This window comes from Semicossyphus pulcher, unplaced genomic scaffold, assembly GCF_022749685.1.
Source record: "Semicossyphus pulcher isolate SPU_LCO1_2020_fin unplaced genomic scaffold, fSemPul1.0.p SCAF_16, whole genome shotgun sequence".
NCBI classification, from domain to species: Eukaryota; Metazoa; Chordata; class Actinopteri; order Labriformes; family Labridae; genus Semicossyphus; species Semicossyphus pulcher.
The window spans coordinates 14547395-14567355 of record NW_027211670.1 but is presented as its reverse complement, the minus strand read 5'-3'; the positions used below and the strand labels follow the sequence as shown (position 1 = coordinate 14567355).

The 19961-nt window shown below is 41.2% G+C and overlaps 1 protein-coding gene across 1 annotated transcript; it reads right to left on the bottom strand.

Moving 5' to 3' along the window:
• fra10ac1 (FRA10A associated CGG repeat 1) lies at window positions 1-19046 on the bottom strand. The gene is made up of 14 exons (XM_069664838.1): window positions 18975-19046; window positions 18500-18579; window positions 18153-18245; window positions 17398-17443; window positions 16588-16664; window positions 16390-16473; window positions 16180-16264; window positions 14950-14995; window positions 4675-4788; window positions 3721-3763; window positions 3037-3170; window positions 2824-2874; window positions 898-982; window positions 1-168 (listed from the first exon to the last, which is right to left on the bottom strand). Exons 1-14 carry the CDS (start codon window positions 18990-18992, stop codon window positions 126-128), a joined length of 999 nt encoding a protein of 332 aa, XP_069520939.1. The 5' UTR covers window positions 18993-19046; the 3' UTR covers window positions 1-125.
• Between the last annotated feature and the right edge of the window lie 915 nt (window positions 19047-19961).

Genomic DNA, 19961 nt, shown 5'->3' with positions numbered 1-19961 from the left:
TACAAGGTAAACAATATGTTTATTTCTGTAGAGGTAATGAAACATACAGACGAACAGAACATGCTTTTAATGTCAGTGGTGCCCAGAAGGCAGCGTCGTCACAGCAGGGTTTCCGTGGATACGAGTCAAAGAAACATGTCTTCAAAGTAGTCATCAAACTCCTCTTCCCTAGACGGATAAAACAAACAAAATCACAGAAATGTGAGCTCCTGTCGTGCACGGTGCTGACACAGACTGTTAAATGCTTTGTATAGGTAGCCCCGGACTAGCTCCGACACTGTTAGAGATATGCTTTTTTTAAAATAAATTGGCTTTTTATTCAAGCTCTAGATAATATAATGTGATGTGTATCTGAATGTGAATAAAACAAGGAACCGAAAATAGAGACAATTTAAACACAGGCAAATATGTCACAGTGGGGAGCATAATGTACCCGCATTTGGATGTAACAAAGGAGGAGGCATGAAGGAGGAGGAGTGCAATTCTTTGTTCTCCATTCTGGTTTGGTTTTTACATTAAAATGGTTTTAATCTTCATCATAATTATCCCGATGTAAATCCTAGCACCAAAACTTCTGGGTCAAAAGCACTACCTTCATATTATCTAAAGTCTTTTGTCATAAGGTCAACGTTTTGTGCGTGTTTAAACATTGACCTTTTCAGTGATATATCTTCTGCAGAAATTCAAATAGCAGGTAAAGCGTGACAAGAGCAAGTTAAAGGTTCAGCGCCTCCCTGACAGTTCAGAACAGCTTTGTGCAGGGTACCTAAGTGGTCTACATTCTGTGCTATATAGAGACACGCAACTTATGGGTACTAAGTGTTACAGGCTGTCTCTGATGGTTTTACGGCAGCTTATTGGGTGTGGTTTAATATGAAGATTAGCTGTTAAACTCACCTTGACTTTTCGTCCACCGCGGGGGCGGGTCCTCGCCAGTGGTCGGCTTCTGACTGGCCTTCTGGCTCGTCGCCAGCTTCTGAGTCTGGGGGGAGCGTGTCAGAAAGCTGTCAGTCATGCTTTAAAAAAGGAAAAACTGGGTCGACCAAATAACCTTTGTTTATTAGATTCAAGCTTAGGTCATCACAATTAGCCTTGCTCGCTAAAGAGAGACAGGAAATGTGGGGAGTAGAGAGTGGGGGATGACATGCACCAAATGATCGGCAGACCGGGAGGCGAACCTGCGATTAGTGCGCCGAGGACTGTGGCCACTGTGTGCACTGAAAAAACACTTCTAGGGTTATCTCACGGTGTTTGTCGCGCAACTTTTGCGAAGGGTTTCATAGCTCAGTTCTAATCATCAATATACACAAAATAAAAATATTTTTTTCAGGATACTTAACCCCACCTTTAGATGTAAATCATCTTTACTACAAATGTATCTTAACAATAAGCTAGTTTTATTTTCAAGTAGCAAACTAAAGCTTGTAAACACTTGTAACCTACAAATGTATTCAGGAACCAGTTTTCACAATGATTTTATTGGACACATAAAGGTGGGGTATTATGTTAACTTCAAGCTTCATATTTAATTCTGTGATACCTGTGGAGTAGCTTAGCATAATTTACAGGTAAAAAAATAATCATACAGCCTCTGCCTGAAACGACTCAGTCAGCTCTGTCCCTCTAAGAAACCCCGCCTCTACAAGCCCGCTTCCTTCTGATTGGCCAGCTCTCCGAAGCCTGCTGCACTTTGTGACGTCACAAAGTGCAGCTTGGAGAAAAAAACTGTGTGAAAACTGGCGTTCAAAGCAGCCTGAGATGAGAAGCCTGGCGATTACTCCAACATACTTTTACCTAGAGATTTGAAACTTCACCCATGTTTAGTCTGAACATCCAACATTGTAACATTATATTTATGTCTTAAAATATATGTCTCTTTAATGTTTCTAGAACCATTACTACCAATGACAGTCTTGGGAGTGGTGTATTCATTCAGTTAAAAAGGGTCCACTAGATATTTCCTTGAAGGAAAATATCAACCATTTTTGCATTGCTAATTGATCCACAGCCTGAATTACAAACCAGGTGTAGCAGGTAACTGACCTGGGACCGAAACTATTGGGTCTCACTGTGGGTCAGTTAGCTTGTGCTAATTTTGTCAACAGTAATGTCTTGGGTAATGTAAATAAAGTTAAATACAGTATCACCTAAGATGGGTCAATCATCACTACCTAATCATGTAGCGCTATATTTGTAGAAGTTATGGGTTCCTCATCATTTTCTAGCCGACAAAGCGCTTTTTAAACCTTAAAGTCCTCAACCCTCCCTGAACGCATCGCTCACATTTTTCATGATTTTTTTAGGATACATACATTTACTCAAGGCTAGCCTCCAAAAACAGCTTGAAATATGTAAGACTGAGAAATAGCAAGGAAAAAATGAAAGGAAAGAAAGTGTGATTGGATTCCTGCGCATGTTAAACTCAGTGACATAACCTCTGGACAGAGAGGGTTTGTTTTTGTGAACTACTCCACCCACACATCCATCTATCCAGACCCTATAATGGAAGGCAGAGACATATTTCTTTTCATGCTGCTTTTAGTGCAGGGTAAAAGGTAAGAAAAAACAAAAAAGTCAAGACTGATGGGGCGAATGACAGCTGAGCAAAAGCAGACCTGCTGTCCGTCTGTTACGATTACCTACAGGGAGAAGGGAGGGGGTTTCTAGAGAGGACTGTCAGGGTGTTTTTAACTCCAGAAATGTTGGAGGAGTCTCCCGTCCTGGGGGCCTAGGGGGGAGTAGATCACAAACTGTCCAATATGTGTGTTTTTAAAATGGGGGAGGGGCTTCTGTGTGTGTGAGTGAGGGGGTTATGAACGCTACCTTTGTCCGAGTTCTGCGAGTCCTCTGAGCTGCTGGAAGAGGTGGAGCGATCTGTAGGGAAACGGAATAAGATATTTTTTAATAAACATAATTCAGTCAAAGACTAGTGAAAACTGGAATGATTTCCCAGAACAAAACAAGGCTGCTTCCAAAGCCTGATGAGATTACTGCTCATTAATGGGATATTTGATTTGGCTTGGGGAAGAGTCTTACCTCTGTGCCTCTTGTGTTTGTGCTTCTTTGAGTGTGAAGACGATCGCTTCGTCTTCTTTTTCTTCTTCTGTGCTGGCTCCTGGTTCTCCTCAGATAACCTCTTAGTCTTTGCCTTTACTTTTACCTCCTTCCTCCTGTAAACAGATTCACGCTTTGAGGAAACTATTCACATTAGAAAGCAGCCAATTACAGCACTATTTTGAAGACAATCTGAAAGGCTGGGAGGCCAAAGGCACTTTCAGAGGCACATAAATTAATCTCGTCTAAAGCTCAAATAGGTGAAGGCTTTCTTTTTATTTTGTTACAAATTTTGCAATATCACTCAAAACAACTTTAACATTCCAAGCCTTGGCATCTCATGTCTAACGCTTGACTTTTGCAGATTACAGTCATCTTTATTTGGATTGAACAAGCTCAGGCTTAATTATCACATTCAGTCGTGTCCAAATTCCATTTGCAAAAAATAAAAAAATGTAATAAATAGTCATGACTCTCTAACGAGTGTGAGGGAGAGTCAGCAGACGTTTGATTAGACAGTTGGAATCCTAAATCTGCTGCATAATGATGTCTGCTGACTGTCCAAGGTGGCCTGCCCTTCTTCTCACAGACCAAAATCATTTATTGCAGGCAGAACGATATCCCTTTATAATGCAAAAATGTCCTAAATGAGAATATGTTACTTACTTGTGATGGTAGTTGAGTTTGAAAGAGCATTCGGGGCATAGTCCTATGAAGTGAAAAAAGAAAAAAAAAAGAGGAATTAAGTCAAATGAGCAGTTTAATTTGGGCATTATTGGAATAGATACAAATGTATGTGGGTAAACAGACATTTTCAGAAACCTGTTTGATACATTTCCTATTGACTATGAAATTAACTTCTTGCGAGGATGACTCGTTGATGAAAGTACATTTATTACTCCTTTACTTGCTGTTGTACTTACTATTGTTCTTTAGCATCAGACATGACCTTTACTTTCAGATCATGTTGCTACCAAACCTAAATGGGGCAACAAATTTGTCTAAACTTGTGTAAATGTCTAAAGAAACTAAAGAGAAGAGGACCCAGGACGGAACCCTGTGGAACGCCTGTTTCACTCTGTAAAACATATTATTTCTCATTGTTTATAATTAAATAATGAGACTGGGAACTTTGTAAAATGTACTTTCTTAGGTGTTCTGAGCAATGTATTCTTTAGTTAATAATGATTAATTCATTTAAACATAGTCCCATTCTTTGAAATGTCTTCAAATGCTCTCTAAATCTTCCAGGGTGAGCAGACCATTTTTTAACAATCAAAACATTATGTGGTGTCAAAATGTCAAATTTAGAGTTACCCCAAATTAGAAAACATTTTTACTTAAGGAGGTTCAACATGTCTAAATGTGACCTGCCGCACTAGCTTGTTAAAAGGCCCTCTCATCTCCTGCTTGACTGAGTTCTTTATGACTGGTGGGTTCCTCCAATTACTGTAATTATTTTAACAGGATTTCTGCAGTATGATACCTGAAGGAGGATTATTATTATTATGAGCTTGGTCTTAGAGGGGAATCCCCACCAGGGCACTGCCTGACACACATGCACACACACACCCACACACCTTTAACACAGAATGACCAGAGGAAATATTGAGTATTTACTGAGTTTGACCAACGCATTTCTCTTCTCGCCGCGTTCCACGTAGGCAAAATTCACCTCCCAGCTTTTAAGGCCTTCCTGCTTCTCGCAACGTTTGTTTCCACACTGGAACTGACCTGCAGAGCAGAGAATACATGAGTGAATGGATAAATATTGTGTTATAACATAAATAATGTTTGATGTTGATGTTTGAATAATATGTTTGATGTTGAAAGATAAAAAAAATGGATGCAAATAGAAGTAAAGGTTAAAAAAATAAAAGGTATTTCAGGGTAAAAAAGTCTGTAAACACTACAGATTGTGTCGGGTTACCACCCCTCTGCTCTCCCTCAACCGCCCCCCTCAGTCTATTTCTACACCCCTTTCTCCTTATCCCCCTGCCCCTTCTCATCTCCCTTTCTCCAGCTCTTCTCATCCCCTCAGGCTTCCCTCCAGCCGCTGCACAGCCTGCCTATTATCCCCAGAGGAGCTTAGGGTGGCATTGATCTGGTCTCCAAGGTTCCTCCAGATTGTAGCAGAGGGAGCGTGTGCGTCAGAGCAGTCCATTCTTGGCACATGGGCGGGAAATGCTCCTTACTCTGTGAGAGGAAAGTGATGTCGGCCCTCCCCTGCCTAAGATTGACACTGTGTAAACATTAAGGGGAGGCGATGCTTGCTGTCATTGCTTTGGGCCACTTGGGCTTTGGGGCACTTTATCCCCACGTGCTGTATTAGATTAGGGACCTATGACGTAAGCTATAAAAGACACTTCTGGCTCCAGTCCAGGGTTGTGAGGAGGCTATTTTAGGAACGTGTGACTTTATATTCAAGTGAAAGAAACAGAAAAATATGAGTAAAAAAATAGGGACAGTCAGAGTGCCAGTGCAGCAGGTGTTTTTTGATTCATTTTTCTGGAATCAAAGATATTGTACTTTTTTTGCAATAATCTTTGCCTTTATTCGATAGGAGATAGAGGCAATTTGGGAATGTAGAGTGGGGATGACATGTGGCAAGGGTCGGATCACAACAGGGCCGTAGTCGCTAACTAGACTCTCTCCTAATGATATTGATGCTATTGATGATGATGACATCGAGGATGTTGTTGATGTTGATTGGGATATTCATGATGATGACGGTGATGATGCTGCGTATGTTGTTGATGATTAAAAAAGAAATGAAATGCCAAATGAAATTGTAACATTGTAACATAATAGGGACCAGCCAATCATAAGTAGCCACGCCCTTAAACACGATCTGCTTAGCATCTGTTTTTATCTAACTGGGACCATCATTTAAAAAAAAAAGAAGACTTGAAACTAACTATTGAGACCCTCAACTCATTTGAAAGAAGTTTACTGAGGTAATATATCAACTCACGTTCTCATGTTTCCATCACAGACTGTTTAAAAAGATGGACGACATGACAGCTCCCTAAAAGTAAAGCCAAAACATCTCTATCGCCCCCTGCTGACTGGCTGCAGTATAGGTCATAAAGCCCGCCTCCTCTATGTTAACAGATGGGACATGAGTCAAACTATAAAATCAAAATACACGTCAAATAAATGTTTCTCAAACATGGTTTCTGTCATTATAGTTAGTTCATATCTTGCGTATCATGCGTCAAGTGTTCATTTTTCTGACAAGTTTATTTTTAATTAGTTATTTGATGCTGTAAAAAGGATGATTGACAGCTCTGTTGACAAATACGGCTCCTGCAGCCGATCTGTTCCTGATTAGCAGAGTGAGGACGAACGGTGAGAAGAGACGTAACAAAAACAATGACTACTGTCATTGAAGTTTCCATATCTGTGAACGTCTGCTTCAGACCAACACAAAGAAGCTGTTCTGCTGTTAAACACGCTGACGTGCGGGATCTTGCTGGGGTTTTTTTTGGTAAGTTAAGTGTGTTTTGGTTAGTGGAAGTGGCTACGGCAGCTCCGCCCGCTGAATTTTACTGCCCAGCTTTGGCTCCATGGTGTCACGATCGCAAGATGGCAGCGCCCGTCACAGGGGCTATTTTTGGTTCAATTTTGTACAATGAGAGCAGATAGACACGTTATCCATATATATATATATACAGTCATTGTTTTTTTATTTGTCTTTATGTCTGAAAAAAGAGTTCCCCCATCTGCTGGCCATTAGAAATAATTGAGTATTGGCTTTACTTTTGAAACCAAGAGATTTTCACCTCTTCATACAGTCTGTCACAAATCTCCTTCTACAGATAGGTGACATGTTGTTCACAGATTCCAATCTGGGCCAAAGTGTTGGACTGATCAGCTAACCAACAGTGCTGTACCTATAGCCACACTGTAAGCAAGGCTTGATACAATAATCAGATGAAAAGTTTCCATCCACACGGAAACTAAAAGCAGCTACTAACAAAGTTAATCGTCTTAAAAGTTTAAAAAAAGTTCTACGTAAAAAGAAACTTTGAAGCGAGTGTATCCCTTTAAATCCTTGATGACTCACACCTTTCTGACACTTTCTGTGGGCGTGACTTTGGACGGAGTCATCCTATCAAATCTTTGCCAACGCTACGCCATGAGGACCGACAGGTGCCAGGAGACCTGAGAGACTCCCGTCTTGTCTTCACCATCATCGGTGACGTCAATTACAACGCACTGAAGTTCTTCCATGACATCTCTCTGTCGCTCACACACACAAACGATCAAACACATCTTGTGTTTGTACACACTGCAGCTTTTATCTGCTAAGAATGGAGGTAAAAGCCGGTGCTTTGCCGACACAAAACCGAGCGCCCTTGAACAAGGTACTGAATCCCCTCGCTGCTGCAGAGAAGCAGCTCTGTGTTGAATATAAAAGAATGTGATATATTCGAAGGTTACAACGTGTCGGGTGTGAATGAGTCCGACCCTGCAGCCACAGAAATCTGTTTCTCGGCAGCTTCTTTTGAAATAAATGTCGGAAAAACTGAAGATAATCAAGTCTGGGAAGCAGATTTCAGCCTTTTAAACCACATTAGTGCTAAAAAGCACAACTTTATCACTGCTTCTGTGAGCAGGAGGCAGATTTTCACAGAGCATCCCCGCTTACGAGCTTTACCCAAAAGCTCCTGTACGGGTCGCTGTTAAAACCTTCTGGGGAAAAAAAAAAAAGAGGATCAGTGTGTTTTGTTGATAAGTAGTGGGTATCCTCACACATCATGTGTGCCTCACATGCGCCATGAAAAGAATTGGCAACGAGTTGGGTGACTAAACCCATTAAGAGGGGGAACTCCTGTCCTCCTACGTCAATGGTCACTAATGCCACCAGCCAGCGGCCTAAGATCAAGACGGACACACCGCAGGACAGATGGCTGCATGATTAACATTCAATGGATGAAGCTGTGGGTCGTTGACCTGGGCCGGCGCTCTTTCACTTTTTATTCAGTCTTGGAAAGCTGTTAAAAGTTCACCAAGAACACGTGCTTATAAATCTAGTATAGGATTCCAATTTCTCAGGGTATGAGCAGGTACCGCGTTTTTACTACATAGAAGGTGGCCTTATGACCTTATGAGACTACAGACTCTTATTTTGAAGGATATTTGGAAATAAAGTGGCTGCTCTCAAGCCAGTTAATATAATTTGGTTAGCTTAGCTTAGCATAAAGGCTAGGGACACAGAGTAACAGCAATGCTTGCCAAAAGGTAACAAAATCGGCCTACCAGCTTAGTTTGGAGACTATTTCTTGGCCATTTACCGTCACTTCCTGGAGTCGTGTCCTCATCTCGAGGTCTTCAGGAAACCTGGAGTGAAAAGTCACTGCTTGCCAGGAAATAGTCCTGTACAGAAACTCCTTTAAAAGTCCAAATTGAGGTTTTCACACCTGGAACGGAAGTCACAGTTTTGTTATCTTCAAAGAGAGGCGAGCGTGCCGTTTCTCCAGTTTCCAGTCGCGTTGAGCTAAGCTAACCGGCTGCCGGCAGAGTGACATGACAGACATGAGTGTGGTATCCGTCTTCTTATCTAACTCGCAGCAAAGTAAGTGTACTTCCTGAAATGTCAAAATATTCCTTCGAAGTCAAAGACTTGGAGTGCAAATGCTGCTGCATAAGAGACCAAACTCCCATCGAGAATCAAGTCCACTAACTGATCTGAATTTATCTGAGAGAGACTTATGCACCCAAACGATTAAATTCTCGCCCACCTGAAATTATTTTCTCTCCTCAAAGTGCAGACTTGTTAAAAGGTGTGTCTGCTGCATTCATGTGCAATAGTTGGCTGGAACTGCCCCTCGTTGGGGTCGACCACCTTTACTAAATTCTCCGCCTGAGGGAAACGCCGGACGATCCGCACTGAGGCAGATTTTTCAAACATTGGAAATAGAAACCGATTCTTTCTCCAACCACGCGTTCCCACCTCTGACTCTGGATCAGATTCAGCCTTTTAACGTCCGTCTTTCATATTGACATGCAGTCCCAGACGGCTGACCTGAAGTTCAATAGAGTATTTTGCAGCTTTGATTTACCCCACAGCATCCAGTTAACTTAGCAGACCAAAGAGCATTACCAAAAACACTGTTTGTTTACTGTTTCTGTACAAAGACCTCCATTCAACCCGTCTCTCCCTCCGCAGACTATTAAGAAATACTTGAATTCCTTAATTTAAAGTGCAACACTCTATTAACACTCTCAAATTGACACATTAAAAACAACAAAAACAGAGACACTGGCGGTCTCTATTGTTAGACTAAGCTACTGTGAAAGCTCGGTGGCCTGTGGGCTAATGAGCTATCACTTCTAACAGTTAGAAATTACTTCTCAGAGGCTGATTTATTTTCTCCAGCACAACAGAGCCCAGCAGGATACCATTACAAAGAAGAAATGCAGTTTATATTAGAACCGAGGCCAGGCTAAAGACAGTAAGAGGCTCTCACCTTTAAATTAAGCTTTTGCTTTTAAATGACATGCAACTGGAAATTAAGGGAAACTACCAGGACATGAAAATATTGTTAGACTTAATGCTAAAAAATAAGTCTAAAGTGGCTAACAGCGTCAAATAAAAAAAGGTGGCAGAGCTGGGTCAAACCTGATTCCTGCATTCAAGTACAGAGTGTGGCAGTGAGCATGTTTAAAGCCATTTTTAAAGGCAGGGGAGTTACATAAGGCAAGACCACACTCCATTTACTCTGACAGGAGGCCCACCAAAAACTCTTTGTCCTTTGTCCTTTAACCTTCCTCTGACAGCAAGACTAAAGCTGAATTTATACCAGACGGGAAACAGGACTGAAAAACACATGTTGGAATGAAGCGTCTGCGTGCCTCAACGTCCCACATGTCTGTGGGTTAAAGACTCTAAAGACGCATGTTAACATCCAATATCCCAGTCAAAGGAGAGAATTTTCGAAATGCTGCCAACATGTGATGTTAAATGTGAGCATTGCACAAGACATAAATTACATAGACTTTGGAGACATGACTTAAAGGCACCATGTGGGGTTTTTGACCACTAGTAGCACTACTGAGCATTGTTTTCACATGTGGGTGCGTCATTTGTTTTTACATGAACACAAACGTTTACAAACAATGCGATTAAATTTCATAGGACTAACTGCCAATCTTCAATCAGATCTATGCCCATTCATACCCGATGGGAGCAATTTGGGGTTCCAAAAAGTCCAACCTTCTGATTGAGAGACGACCGACTCTACCACCGAGCCACGGCTCAGAAAAAAACATAAATGATTTCGTCATATTTACACGGTGGCGCCAGAAGCTGTTAAAATGTTGTACTGCTGCTAATGTAGGAAATCTGACCATCGTTATCAATTTAATTTATCAGCAACTGGAAAGACACTGTGGAAGGACATAGGGCCATTTTTCAAAGTAAAACAACATATTTGACGACCCATTTGCTACAATTACACGACAGCTAACGTTAGCTTACAACAACTTCCTTACATTACTGTTTGATAGGAGTTTATGGCTTTCGTATTCTATCTTGCTACACTTCAAATTAGTGATGTTAGCATTTAGCCACCTCCTAGCTAAAAGCAATATCAGCTAAGTAATGGCTGAATGCTCACATTCGTTAATAGGCTAGGAATTGGCTGAAAGCTAACATTAGCTTTTATCTAATAGTAGCTTACGGGCTATCAAACATGTTACGAAGGAAGCTTAACAAGTCGCCAAAAAGGCTGAGGGAAAAGAAGACTGTAAGCTAGCTTAATTAGATAAAACTTTAATGGATTTACAGTTTACAAAATGTTTTTTCCCAAATAGAAGAAAAAATGTAAATGGATTTCACCATTGGGCCGTATTTTAAAGTAAAATAATATATTTGATGACCCATTTGCTACAATTAGACGACAGCTAATGTTAGCTTACAACCACTTCCTTACATTACTGTTTGACAGGAGTTTATAGCTTTCCTATTGTCTCTTGCTAAACTTTTCTTGCTAAATTAGTAATGTAAGCATTTAGCCACCTCCTAGCTAAAAACAATATTAGCTAAGTATTGGCTGAATGCTAACAAAAGCTAATAAGCTAGGTAATGGCTGAAAGCTAACGTTAGCTGTTATCTGACAGTAGCTTATGGGCTATCAAATGTATGACAATGATTTGTCAGAAGTCGGACACTTAAACGACCTACAAACGTGAACACAGCAGTATGACAGGTTTTGAACTTTCCAGTCAGATGCTGGAAGAAAATGGCCGCCGTGTGAATACGGTCAGTGTTAAGGCATCAACAATACAAGGATGCTTTTTACGGTTAGGTACACTAACTTTGCATATAACTTCTTTGTCCTGCTCTCATGTACTTAATGCAAGAACATGATCATTTCCTTAGTTTTTACTAGGAGTAATATTTCAACATTTTAATACTGCCTATTCCTTCATCTCATGTCCCACCATGGCCATTAAAAATGAAGGTCAGCTCTTTTCCTAATCCACCTGATTGGTTGAAGACTAGTCAGCATTACCTAACAGCAACATGACCTGAAGTGCACAGGTAGTAGGAGATGATAAGGGCACCATTTCCAAAAAAAGGTGTCGGTGTCAGAGTGGAAGTGTGGTGCCCTTTAAGAGCAGATTTAGGATCAGAGTCTCACAAGGTAACGTTCAGTCATGCGTCTAATGTATCTGTAGGGAGAAGTCAAGTCGTACACCTGAGCCTGGACTAACAGCATCTAATCCAGGTATAAATGAGCCCATGACAAACACTTCCTCCACATTTAACTTAGCAACACAAACACTTTCAATTTGCACTCGTGTTTCCTCGACCTCTGAAGGAGGACGTTGGAATTAGATGAGTATTGATTTTACCATCCCGCACTCTTAAAAGTGCTTAAGAAGTATGTCTCTTGTTAATGTACACAAATCACAGACGCGACAGTCAAAGTGAAGTGCCTCTGACCTAATCTAATCCACTTCCTGTCAAGTTTTGCTACAGGGGTGAACTGTCACAGACCGGGATTACAGAGTCTTAATCTGGAACAATATATTGGCTTAGTCAGCTTTCTCAGACATACCTGTGTATATTTGTGCGGCTGCATCGATGTAAACATGTGTGTGCGGGTGAAAGCATATCAATGGCCTGTCAGGGGAGGTTTACTGTCACTCAGTTGTTGATAATGTCCTTCCAGGTGAGCCTATAAATACCCGTCAGTGTCACATGAAGGAACACAGAAAAGGAGGTGTCGAGCTAAATCCTCAACAATTAATAGGTGCTGATTATGACGGCGCTGCCAGACTGTCAGAGGGGTTTCAAACACGAGTGGAAAGGTAAATCCGGTTCATGGAAATGAGACGTAAACAAGAAAGAGGGAGAACTTGTGTTAATCAACAGATTAATCAATAACTGAATGGTACAGATTGTCCCTGAGGTAAACAAGTAAACAAAAACATATGGTTTGAATATATTTAAGGCTTTTGATGCCAAACTGAGGAGCAAATAAATGTAATAAAAAAAGAAGCACATTTGTATTACAGTCTTACATGGGGAAGGACATGCACAAGGGAGTATTCACATTCAGTTTTCTACTGCAGTGTGACTTGTCTTTATCTCTGTCGCCATCTAGTGGACAAGGTTGGGAACTGTTTGTGGGCACAACAGCAGAAGACACCTAAAATGTGTCCCAAATCTGTACCACATACTAATTCTATTACGAATTTACCATATAATTGTCACAGTATACTCCTATGGCAGTTATAGAAAATAATACTACTATGAGGGAATGACACATTAAGACAGAATAAAAAGAAAATGGTCAGTGGCTGTTTTCTTTTACCAAAATCACCACTTAAACAACGCGTGTCGTTCTGCGGGAGCCAGGGCGTTGGCAGGAGGCGACCGCTTTCAGAAAATCTGCATTTTCAGTGAGAGCAACAGCAAAGTGGAACTCGATTCCCACCCACGTCAGAGACGGCGCAAGCTTCGGTATTTCTAAAACAAGACTTCTAAAACACGGCTCGAGGGCGAACCAGTCATGGGATCACTGATTTGAATGGAACCGTCCTCCGATGTGAAGAAAAGGAAATGTAGTTTTGTAATATATGTTCTTGTTTTGATACACTGCAAATTTTTTGTATAGTAATGTGTGTTTTTTTAGATCGCCCTGCACAGGGACCACAGATGTAAATTAGCAACAACATTACAGCCTCAAGTCTTTTTGAATATGATGCCACCAGCTTGTCACACCTCTCTGTGGGCAGTTTCGCCCACTCATCTTTGCAGCACCTCTCAAGCTCCATCAAGTTGGATGGGAAGCGTCAGTGCACAGCCATTTTCAGATCTCTCCAGAGATGTTCAATCGGATTTAAGTCTGGGCTCTGGCTGGGCCGCTCGAGGACATTCACAGAGTTGTCCTGAAGCGGCTCCTTTGATATCTTGGCTGTGTGCTTAGGGTCGTTGTCCTGCCCAGTCTGAGGTCAAGAGCGCTCTGGAGCAGGTTTTCATCCAGGATGTCTCTGTACATTGCTGCATTCATCTTTCCCTCTATCCTGACTAGTATCCCTAGCTAAAAAACATCCCCACAGCACGATGCTGCCACCACCATGCTTCACTGTAGGGATGGTATTGGCCTGGTGATGAGCGGTGCCTGGTTTCCTCCAATCATGACCCCTGGCATTCAGGCCAAAGAGTTCAATCTTTGTCTCATCAGACCGGAGAATTTTGTTTCTCATGGTCTGAGAGTCCTTCAGGTGCATTTTCTCGGAGGTCTACGGACGATTCCTTTGACTTCATGCTTGGTTTGTGCTCTGACATGCACTGTCAAGTGTGGGACCTTATATAGACAGGTGTGTACCACAGGTGGACTCCAATTAAGCTGAAGGAACATCTCAAGGATGATCAGTGGTAACAGGAAGCACCTGAGCTCAATTCTGAGCTTCATGGCAAAGGCTGTGAATACTTATGTACATGTGATTTCTTAGTTTTTATGTTTAATAAATTTGCAATAATCTCAAAAAAACTTTTTTCACGTTGTCATTATGGGGTGTTGTGTGCAGAATTTTGAGGAAAAAAAATGAATTTAATCCATTTTGGAATGAGGCTGGAACATAACAAAATGTGGAATAAGTGAAGCGCTGTAAACACTTTCCGGATGCACTGTATACCACTTATCCTGTTCAGGGCTGCGGGGGTCAGGAGCCTATCCCAGCTGTCATCGGGCCAGAGGCGGGGTACACCCTGGATTGGTCAATCCAGTGATCCAGTCAATCACAGGGCTAACCCTGACCCTAACCAATTAAACTAACAAGCATGTCTTTGGACTGTGGGAGGAAGCTGGAGCACCCAGAGGAAATCCACGCATGCACGAGGGAGAACATGCAAACTCCACACAGAAAGGCCCACGTCGTTCGCACCGGGGTTCAAACGAGGAACCTTCTAGCTGTAAGGCGCTAACCACTGCAGCACCCTGCCGCCCCTAACCTAATCATCTTTTCCCAGCTCTGTGCAGCATTTCCCTTTGTATTGCACCAGCAGCTTTCTATAACACAGTATAATGTATAATTAAATAAGGACATACACGACTCTCGCTATCAGATAAACTGAGCCACTTCAACAGGATTTACTATTTAATACACTGAAGATGCAAACTCATAACTGATAACTATACAACACTGATAACCCTCTTTAGAGTGACATGAAGCCCTGCTGAGGGGGGAGGGATAATTGCGCACCCTTATTTTGTTACCCTCGTTCTTTTATTTTGCTTGTTGATTCGTGAGTTCGCTTGTTGTTTTCTGGATCATAAAGCGAGCACAAATCTGAATGTTTTATCACTGCTTCCTCAATAAAACACAGAATTTTTCAAACCTAAAAAAGAAGGATCATATTGGCCGGCGTCATACCTTTGCTGGAGACGACTTCATCCTCAGTCCGCCAACGAAATCCAAACTGTTGGGCACAGATTCAAAAAGGATCCATGTAAATGAGCAGAATTATTTACAAAGAGCCGGACGTGTGGCATGAATTACAGTTTTTCCTCTAAAATTAATCATATGAATCATAACTCAGCGTGTGCTCCGCTTTGAATCGACATTAGCATTTATTCCAGAGGAAGAAATGAGCGCGACACGGGCCGACAGCTGGTAATCTAACAGCTTTTCAGAAGCCATAAAGCTATTCAGCATAAAATCATGTATAGATATTCTGTTATGTCGGACGCCTTTCAAACCACTCTAATGTTAATGTAATTTGCGGTGTATGTACACAGCGCCTCCGATAGCTGCGATGGAGCATCAATGAGCAGTGATTGGGATGCGGTCGTTAGTATTCAGCCCGTGCCGTTGCACAGCTCTCGCAGCTCCTCTCTCTGTCTGTGCAGGCATCTGCACGCTGTCACACCTCATTTAGCCAACACAGCTGATCAAGATTTGACTAAACTTGTGGGAATGATGCAACTCGCCGCTGCATTTGCAGTCGTTAACAAACATGAATAATTTGTGGGGAAATGTGAGTTTATGCAGCATGTTTTGAGCCAACTTTGACCGATGGCGTAAGAGTTCTGACTGCTTTAATCATCACTACAGGGCCTCCTGTAATCATTGCTATCATGAATTATATATGTATGTCAACTATCGGTCAACTGGAATACAGGCTGAGATATCACATGGCTTTAAAAGAGTTTAAGTACAGCTTCATTTGACCAATCAGTGCAGCTCCTGTCCTTGTGTTTCACATACTGTGAGTTTGGACTCAAACCGACGAGGCCCATGGTCACTGGAGACCGAGCACGGTGCCAAAACGCATCATACCCCAAACATTTATCTAGAGTGGACCAGTGCCGGAGGAGATAAATGTCTAACTTATAAAATATTAACCTTAACCGCTGGGAAATTAGTACCTTTTTGGAGCATAGGAGTCCATAGAAGCTGTGTTATTGCTTACTGTGCATTCTCTATGTTTTTGTTCTTCTCTGTAGCTTCTTATTTCAGCATTTTACTGCTGTGACTTCAAAACATCGAGCTAAATAATCAGTCATCCTCAGACGACATGAGCAAAGTGTTACTGTAAGCGCAGTCAAGTTGTCTGACATTTACCAAACGCCTACTGCTGCCACCTACTGCCATTTATCCCACCTTGTTTTCCTTGTATCTGCTGAGGTCAGCGATGCAGTACTCCTTAAACAGCTTGTCGTAATACTTCTTGGCAAGTTCTTTTTCCCTGGAACAGAACAAGGGGCCAGAAAGTGTGAGGCAGAAGAAAAGCACAAAACAAGCTGATTTTTAGTCATCGGATTTCGCAACAGATTTCAAGCAGCCTGCGTGAATAGTCGACAGCGTGATCACCATGTCATGTCGTCCTCGTCCTCGTCCCTCCAGAGGAAGCGGTGGTTTTCGCGCAGCACGTCGTGATCTGTTTTGTCGCTGGCTCTGAGGGGCAGAAAAGAGAATAGTCACAAATAGACAATAAACCAATGGTCTACTAAAGTTTGGGCACAGTGCGACAGCTGTTTGTCGAGCTTGACTGTGTGACACATTGCTTACCCAGTGCGTCTGAAGTCGGCCATCTGTCCTCCATAATAAAGTATGTAGTCCCCAACAAACTTCTTATGTCGCTCAAACTGGAGACATCTGCTTAAGGTCGTCTCTCTTTGACTGTTGACAAAACATTCCTTAATTTTTCAGGCCTAATTTTTAAGACACGTGCCTAAACAAAGGCGCATATCTAATATAGCTATATCCATCTCTGTCGTTCCTGCTTCCACACACATCTGTAACCTTCTCATTCGAACATCACGTTAACCACATCACAAAAATTGCCTTCCCATCTTAAAAACATTGCCCGTCTTCGCGCCTCCCTCTCCTTTTTAGCCGCTGGACACAGCAACAGCATTCTATCTGGCACATCCACCAAAATACTCAAACTACAATATATATCCAAATCTCAGCTGCCCGTCTGCTCTCGCACTCGAAACCACATCAACCCCGTCCTTCAAAACCTCCACTCGCTCCACATTCAACAAAGAATCCAGTTCAAAATCCTTCTCATCTACGAGGCACTCCGCAATCTCGACCCCTCCTACCTCACTGACCTCCTTCACCAATACACTCCCACACGCAACCTCCGATCTGCCGACGCCAACCCCTCTCACCCAAGCCAACCCTCAGACACTCTCCCTCACTCCCCTCTTTCAAACCTGCACTCAAAACTCACCTTTTTAAATCTGCTTTTAATCTGTGACCCCTCACTCATTTTTTTTTTTCTTAATGAAAGTATATAATTTTATCTTTCTATCTGTTTTCAAAAAGACACTAGTGTAACACTGATAAAGGTTTAAAGTTGGAAAAGGATACAGCATTCAGTGATATCAGGTGGGCTCTTCGATTCCTGGCTTCCTCTCTGAAAAACAGATAACAAAGGGGGAACAGTCAAAGATAAACAAGGTGTTGTCGCATAAGAAAATAATGTGCAGCATCGTACACTTGAGGAGTGTTTTATCTATAGTGTAGCTAACTGCTAAAAGCAGAATTCAGCATTTTGATGATCATGTCTAATAATGATTTTCCACTGAATGAACAAAAGTTTAACTTCTGTTTTCAGTGTCCTGGTCTTCCCAAAACTTCTTTAAACATGGATCCAAAAGAGGGAACTGTGGAGTGACTGGAAAGCATTTTAACAAAAGGAAATATGGTCTCATTTGGTTTTATTAGAAAGCATTAATTCATGAAAACACATCTTTCCTGGATGCGAGAGAATGAGAAAAGCACTCAATCATTGAACTGGAGCAGTAGTGATGAGCTTTTAAACATGAATATTACAATTTGATACCCCTTTTGTAATTGAGTCGTATTTCATAAGCACACAAACGGCTGCGGAAATGTCAGCATGATTGAGTGATTTCATTTGACTTTTGTGGGCTATTCTTTTATATTACAATAATGACATTAATTGCAATGTGAACAGGTAAGATTTATGCGACTAAAAAAAAGACTTACATTGATTCTCAGATGATAATTGATGGAGTCGAGCAGGAAGCTCCGCCGTGATTATAGATAAAACCGAATGTAAAACTTAATGACTCGTATATTTCACTGCACTTGCACAGTACCTGTCCACTTCATTAGAGTGTAAACTCCGGTGAGCCACTTTCGAGTGGCGTCCTTTCTGGAAAGGCTTCTGTAACATTTCCTCCTCACGTTTCCTGTTTATGGTGCAAATACATAGAGAAAGTATTTGTTAGTGGATTAGAGTCAACACACATCATCTAAAGCTACTAAAGACTAAAGTAAAGACAGCATAGTAAGCACTTATGACATATGTTACTTATTACACAGTTAAGCTCATTTAGCATTTTATCAGCACCCATAAACAAGCATATTAGTTCAGATTTGCACACTTTTGTTGTGGTGTTGTGTGATTACTGAATCTATATAATTCTATACTATTTCATTTTACCTTTTAATGCCTCTGTCAGAGGACTCTCCTTGTCCATCATCATCACTGAAGTCGGAGTCATAGCCGCCCCCTCCGTGCACCTGAGGATAAACAGGAAGTCATGAGTGGAAACACATCTGGTCATACATAAGGCAAGCGAACACACCTGCTTGCTGAATGATGCATACATTAAAAGGGCATAGCTGTACATTAAATCGGGAAAAAACACAGAATCCTCCAACAGTGTTGTATTTTTCTCTAATACATAAACGTCGAGGATGGATCATTGTATAATGATTTCACACACGACCTGAAGACATAACTGTGACCAGCAAAGCAAAACCGACAGAGTAACGTAAGTAGACAAATTAGGTAACTAGCTAACTTCTCGTAAGGCTAATGTCTCGTGCTAACTCGCTTTAATGAAACCCCAAATATTCTTTCAAACCTATAAGCATTAAATTGCATTGTTTTTACATAAAAAGACAGCGGTTACCTTCACGAGACTATCCATGACTCTCGTCACTTTAATTTCTAGCAATTGCCTGCAATTGTTTACAAAATGAGAAGTCGGTCGCCAGATGATGACGTAGCATAGAAAAACGCGGGATGATGACGTTAAAGCCGACTTCATGAATTATTCCGCTGAGAAAAGATTAAAATAAGTCTTTGTGTGCTTAAAATGAATATTAATACAGGAATCGACGGGGTGATTTTATGATTTCAAAGTAAGGTATTATTTTTTTGATGTTAAAACGGAATTATTTAGATCTCTATAGACTAAATACCGGTATATTGTGCCTGATAGCATCTTTTGTAGATGGCATTCGGTGTGTCGGCACTTACTTTGTTGACTAACCTTACTGTGCTGTCTTTATTTTATTACACCTACATTAATTTTGTTCATTTTATCTCTAAAAATTATTTATCTATTTCTAAAAACTAAAAGTTTACCCTCAGACATCAACATTAAGGAATGGCCTAATAACACTGATTAATTGGCAATTTTTGTGATTCATTTCCTCTAAGGGACTATAATAAAGGATGAATTCGGGCCTTTGAATTGTCGATTCAAAACAAAGAGGGTTTTGTAGTATTTGATGTGATTCTGTATAATTCCCTAGGGTTGTAAGTGATGAAAGGGGTGACAGGTCAACACAGTCTGGGAACAGAAGTGCAGTGTTTCGTGACTTTTCCACGACCCCGTGAACTGAACAAAGGAGTAAACGTGGGATTGAAGACGGACAGGAAGTGAGACACAAATTCTCTGAAGGGTATGAATGACACTTAAATCTTTTGTTTTCAAAAAAAATTGAGAAAAAAATGTATGTAGCCTAATTCAGCGTTGTGTTTTCTGGTTTTCCCATATAATGTACGCTATTCCGTATTTAGGCGTTTAAACTAGCTATATTTAGCAGGTAAAGGGCTACTATGATTAAGCTAATGCTTATATTTTTTGAGGTTTGTTTTTTCAGATAATAGT

Coding starts and splice junctions, on each gene's coding strand:
- fra10ac1 (XM_069664838.1), bottom strand. Junction 18,246..18,499: donor TCTGACAGAGGCATTAAAAG/GTAAAATGAAAT, acceptor CACCATAAACAG/GAAACGTGAGGAGGAAATGT. Junction 3,171..3,720: donor AAACTCAACTACCATCACAA/GTAAGTAACATA, acceptor ATCTGTTTACAG/GAGGAAGGAGGTAAAAGTAA.